The sequence below is a fragment of the Acanthisitta chloris genome, unplaced genomic scaffold (genome assembly GCF_000695815.1).
Source record: "Acanthisitta chloris isolate BGI_N310 unplaced genomic scaffold, ASM69581v1 scaffold13032, whole genome shotgun sequence".
Taxonomy (NCBI): Eukaryota; Metazoa; Chordata; class Aves; order Passeriformes; family Acanthisittidae; genus Acanthisitta; species Acanthisitta chloris.
In genome coordinates this window covers 111,908-118,193 of record NW_008662235.1, presented here as the reverse complement: position 1 = coordinate 118,193, position 6,286 = coordinate 111,908, and the positions used below count along the sequence as shown (strand labels likewise).

The following is a 6,286-nucleotide window of genomic DNA, read 5'->3' as shown; positions in this document are numbered from 1 at the left end:
TATCAAATTAAAATTCTGAGGGTGCTAGGAAGCCTGCAGTTTTGTCCTTGTCATAGAATAAAATGGAGTAGCATGCTGGGGTTTTTTATATTTCCTATTGTAGTCTTGTTAATCCTTGAGCAAAACAGACTGATATATTTTATCAAAAGGGGAAGAAGAAGAACTGTCTGTGAAATGGATTTTACTTTTTGCTGAGGGACTTTTTTTTTTCTTCTTCAGGTAAAACAGAACCTTTTTGTCACTGTTTAACTTTTCTTTGTTCTTTTTTTTTTTTCCCCACTAAATTTATTTCTAGCTGAGAAATTTAGACAGAAACTGGAAGAACTGGATAAAGAGAAAAATTCTTTCAAATTTCAGCTTCCCTCAAGGCATCCTTCAGTTAGCAGTTTTTTGGACAGGTTCATTGCTCAAGTTCAGGCAGCATTGCACTGGGCTGCTGATCATCGGTAAGTTTGTTGTTTCCTTATTGTGTAAAATTATCCTTCTGTTTTTCTCGAAATGCTGAGCACAATTTACGAGTATTTTTAATAAACAGTTATAAGGACCTTCTAACATATCAATATGGGGCTTGTTTATGAAAAATCCCATCCTGCACCCTTTCTTTTTTCTTTCAACAATTCTTTCAGAATTGCCCTGAAAAACATTGATTGTGATGAATTAAATGGAATGTTTCTCACTGATGTTGAGTGGGAATGGGATTGAATCTTTGACACAGCAGCTTGAGCATACAACAGCAACGCAGCTTGAGCAATGGTTCCCCGTGGAGTTAATTCTGATGCTCCCTTTCAGGCAATGAAATCATATTTAAATATAAAGTAAAACCAGATTATTTTTCTGATATGAATAGATCTTTGGGAGCTTCCTTTTATGTGCCATTTGTTAGGTGGCAGTATTGTGCTCAGCACTGTACAAAGCCGCAAAAATAAATTCTCAGCCTTGTCTTGAAGGGATAACAGCTTCAAAGATTGGGGGAATGCTCGATGTGTTGGATGACCCAAGGGAGATAGTTAGCTTAGGAAGAGAAAGTTGTTTCTATTTCTAGGTCTTTCTTCAGCTATGCTCCTAGTTACTGTTGTTAGAAGTAAGAGGATGCTTTATAGGTATTGAAAGGTATTGTCAAATGCGATAGTACAAATGAAAGAAGAAAACCCTTTTGTTTTCTGGCAGCCTGTACATACACATAAAGGCTGCAGTGTGCTAGTCAATACATTTGGGTGTAATTTTTGACAGACATGAAAATTAGCTAAAATCAGTACAGCTAATAGGATTTTATTTTTGCGAAATCAGAATTTGAAGTTTGTTAGGCTCTATTTATTGCATCTAGTAATAAGGCAGGTTTAAAACAAACTGCATTCTTTCAGAGCTGTTTCCATCTACCTTCTGAGCCTCTAAGGCTGTTTTACCATTCCTTAAAAATTGGGATACGCCATTCTCTTATTTTGTCATTAAGATGTGTTTGCTCTATGCATTAATTTGTAATAATTATTTTGGCTGTAAAGATGGTGTTGTCTTCAGTGTCATAGAAATTGAGTGACTAAAGCATCCTTCAGATACACAGTCTGCTTATTTTTCCTCCCTATATAACATGTATATAATAAGTTTTTATATGCAAAATACAGGTTATAATATATAAATTTATGAAAGTGTTCTGGTTTTTCAGATAATTAGATCTGTAATTCTTCTCTTTGCACAGGTCTGAGAGCAGTGCCATTCTTCAGGGTCAGATGAATATCCTCTTCACTCTTCTGTCTTGTGCACACTCCTTTCTTTGAGCTTGAGTTTGACTGTTGTTGTGACACCCTTTCTTTTTCTCACTTGAATCTTGTAGCCTTCTACACTGCTTTATCTCTGGTCTGACTCTCTTGTTGATACGGCAAACATACCTGTGGTCTTCTATATAGGGGTTTAAAACTTTTCTGTTCCAACAGTATTTTTGGATATCACAGTGGAAGATATGACTGCTGCTTCAAGGGAAATTTGTAGGCTTCAGTTATGATTTTAATTTTGAATTGGAACAAAATCAGTATACCCAAGACTTCCTTTTTCTTTTTTTTTTTACCTGTAAAATTAAAAAGATGATCAGATTAATCCTATAAGACAAGGACATTGCAGTTTTACTGTAGTTAAGCCAGTCTCATCTTGTTGCAATATTCTAAAATGATAAATGTACATGGCAGGTTATTTGTTTAATATATGAAACTGAAATTCATGCCTCAGTTTTGTTTTACTTGACTAAATTATGGATGAGTTTTTAGGTGAATGCATTTGAAGTTGGCACAGGATATTTGGGGCAGGTGCTAGGAGCCAAATTTGTTCATGTTTAGCTTAAGAACAACACTGTTTGTGCAATCACCCAGGTTTGGTGAGATCAGAGGCATCTCATTTCTGTTCCATCAGTACCAACTAGGCAGATATACATGGAATTTCCAAGAAGGTTATGAGAATAACCTATGTTTATCATGCAGTGTTTCCTAAATTTTGATCAGCCACTTGGAAATTTATTCCATATTTCTCTAGGAAAGGTGCAGGTCTGACTTAAATCAGGCAACTTCAGAGCTGCTGGGAAGTGTGGTTGGTTGGAGCTGCAGGAATCTGTAATGCTTGGAAGTCACATACACAATGATGGCCTAGCACCTCGCAATAGGGATATCTCTGATTTGTGCTGCTAGTACAGAAATACGGTTACACGGTCACCGTCTATTTTGTTTAACGGTATTTATTTTCATGCCAAGGTTTTATTTTGCTTTTTCAGTACATTCTTCAGCCCATAGAGAGGGAGTAAAGCATGCATGTCTTTTGATGGTCCTGCAGAATAGACGAGAACCTCTTGTTCTACACGCTTGTTAAACAGCTGTGCATGGAAATCATAATAGTGTGAACAATCATGCTTAAACCAAACTTGTGATGCATGTTTTCTATGTGGCATGGATGTATTTGCATTGCAAGATCACAATGGGAAATCATGCTTCAAAAACCTTTGTTACTGGAGACACAGAGTTTTTTTTAAGCAAGATACTGAAATGCATCTGTACCCTTTATGTGGAAATGCATGCACTTGTCTCTAGAAATGCAATTGGCCTTGCAAGTGCACGTGCCCTTGTGCAAGAACATGCAAGACAAAATAATTTGCATTGTTTGCAGGTGCATTTTGAGAGGCTGATTATGGAATTGATGCTTAACATAATGCACTGATTATCTTGAGGTCCAGCCTTGTGAAGGTTTACAGCTGGGGCTTGTACAGACCACTCTTAGGAAACCCACTGACTGAAATTTTGAAAGAACTCGCTGTGCGAGAGAAAAGTGAAATTTGGCATCGTGGAACGGACACTCCAGATGATCTCTAATGTAGTCTCCAAAAGCTGACAGAAGCTGCAAAAATGGCTTTGGCAAGTTTCTAAACTTCTGTCGAAGAGAGATTTTTCTCTGTATTGATAGAAACTACATGCCTTAGTTTTGTCTCTTTCGAGGCAGTGATGGATAAATTTCTGAAATATGAAGAAGCTGGGGGAAGCCTGAAGCTATACAAGTGTTCCATTTTCTTTCTTCAGCGTGTTGTAAAAACAGTGTAAATGTTTGAGATAATAAAGGAAGATACGCCAAGGAAAAAACCTCTCTTGTTCTCTAGCTGTATCTGTTTAAGATATAATCATTCTGGTGATGGAGTGTTATGACTCTAAAGGTAACATGTAGCATTCTGATCTATTTAGTCTTTGGGAGATTGATTCTCATCGATAACACTAATCTTTAATTTTTGTCATGTTTTTTTCGAAGTGTTAGGCATGAAGAAACCCATCTTTGGCACGAAAAAGAACATAAGCTTTTGAGATCAGTTTACCAGGAGAGGATGCAGGTTTCAGCCACAAAACGGAACCAGCTTTTCCAAGAAAAGAAACGGTTACAGGTAACAGGACTGCAAAGTTGTCCATAAGAACCAGTGCTGTGTGGGGAAAAGCTTGTAAGCTGTCACACAAAATTAAATAAATTTATTGTAATAGCGACTTTGCTTCTGTGTAGCAATTAGAGCCTTGGCTGTAGTCCAGTTGATAATCTGAGTGATGATTGGAGATGGCAGCCACAGGACTTGTGTTAATCTCATTATGGAGATGCAGAGCTGGAAGGCTTGGAGGTTTGTGTGCGTGCTTAAACTTTCCTCATTATCTTTTTAAGTGTGCTCTTTATGTTATAATTTGCCATTTCAATATTACACTGATCTACAGAAGTTTTTGTTTGAAGACAAAATTTTTTCATCAGTTTCTGGTTAGATTTACCAGATTTTATTCCTGAAAGATGATTGATCCTTTTCATAAGGACGAAGGAATCATCACAGAGCAGTCAGCATTTGCTAACAATAGCTTTACACTGACATGTGATGTCACAATGTGGTAATTTGGCAAATAGAATATTTTTTAACATGGCTTCTGTCCTATTTTGGAGTAAAATTTAGCTCTCTTTTCATAGTCTTTAAAACAATATGATTTTACTGTATAGTATGTATCTTTTAAACCTCATAGATCACACTCAGCAGTGTGGCACCTTAGAGAGCTAGTATGTCTATTTTTCCTTTTTTTTCTGTGGTCCTGTCTTGAAATGTCATTTCATTTGATGCTTTTATTCCACTAGTGGATCCAACAGTAAGTTAATTTGTATGTTTGTATGCACATAAATATGCATATATATAAAACCCAGAAAGAAATAGAAGAAAGCATCTTAGCTGGTCATTGCAAAATCTTACTTAGATGAAGAAATATTTATTCTATCCTAATCATCGGCTTTGTATGGTTATATTTATTCCACCAATATATGAGAGGAGACATGGTGTAATTCAATCTTATCAGTGTCCAGAAAACTAATCTAGGCATCCAGCAGCTACCTCAAGATGCTGAACTGACACTGCTGTACTTAAGACTTGAGAACAGCTAATGTTTTATACTTGCTCCAGCTGTGTGGTAATACTAGGGAAAAATTAACCACATCATTGTACAGGCATGCTATATATTAGCATTTTATCAAAAATGTCAGGAATTCAAGGTTCTGGGGAAATCTGAGCTGTGATGATTGGTTGTTCCCAGCATCTTGTAAGGATTGCTCCTGCCCTAAATCGTGCATGATCAGAAATATTATTTTTTTTCTTTTGCTTCCTCAGCCCCGCTTTTTTTTTCTGCCCTCTCTCCTGTTGGTTCTGTATTTGTCTTCAGGGAATTGAAACCCTGTGACAGTATCTAGAATTTACATATTAATGTTTTGGCTGCAATCTGTACTTCATGGAGAACACGTGTCCATAAGTGGAGCTGGAGGTTTGCAATCATTATGATGAGTTGTTGTGTTAGAAATCTCAGTTTAAACTCAAATCCTGAAAGTAAAACTCCAGCTTATGTTTAGTGGGATGAATATCATCTGCTGTTCCATGCTGAGACTTTCAGTTCTTTTCATCTGTCCCTGGAGGCTGACCTAAGAGTACATTAAAGGCTTCTTGGCGTTTCTGGAAAAGAATGCGGGAGAGTTCCAGTTTACTGAAAATTCCATGTTCCCAAGAATGCCTGAACTATTCCTGATCTGGGCAGCTTTCTGTGAGTGCAGACTGTGTGCTTCTGGTATCGATTTATGTTGTAAAAATACTTCAGTACCAAAAGTGTGTTTTTAAAACTAGATTCTGTTCATCTTCTTTCTGTTCCCATGTAGGTTGCTTATTGCAGTGATTGCAATTACTACATTTTCACAGAATGTGAAGGTCTTTGTATTAAAATAGGGTCTATTAAGATTTTGGCAGTACTCCCAAACCAGTAACACAGAGACAGAATTGTCCTTTGTGCACACTAAAAGCCTAATTTGAGACTGAAAGAGACAAAACTGATGTTTTTGGTCTGCTGACCTTTCTGTCCTTGACAAATGCCTGTGGGTTGAAACATGGGCCGCACCATTCTCTTGTTGCTAAATCTAAAACCAAGAAAAGGAGGAAAATAATTGATGAATTCACTGTGCAGCTCTATTATAAGTTGAAATTTTTGAGCCAGTCAACCTTTGTACACCCAAGGACTGTTTCTTCTTGTTTTAAGTGATACTCAAGAAGCTACTTACCGTGCACCAAACCTGAAAGTACATTTGTTGACAAAATAAATATTAGTGAATTAAACTTCACATCAATTACATCGAAAACATTAAAATAATGTTAAGATTTCTAAGTAAAGCTCTCAAAAATCAAAGAAATGCCAAAGTCTGTTATCTGTGCATAGTATGTATGTTTTGTAAGAGTCCAATTATATTAGCATGCCCGTTTTTTTTTTTTCTG

The 6,286-nt window shown here is 36.6% G+C and overlaps 1 protein-coding gene across 1 annotated transcript in view; it reads left to right on the top strand.

Annotated features, from left to right (window-relative positions):
• Nucleotides 1-295: 295 nt before the first annotated feature.
• The window catches only part of LOC103798275 (disrupted in schizophrenia 1 protein-like), a gene marked incomplete at both ends in the record, with an annotated part of 112,802 nt that continues 106,811 nt past the window's right edge, over nucleotides 296-6,286 (top strand). Inside the window, 2 exons of the mRNA XM_009070528.1 lie at nucleotides 296-446; nucleotides 3,772-3,901. Of these exons, the coding sequence (XP_009068776.1) occupies nucleotides 296-446; nucleotides 3,772-3,901 (281 nt within the window). The remainder of the gene's footprint in view (nucleotides 447-3,771; nucleotides 3,902-6,286) is intronic.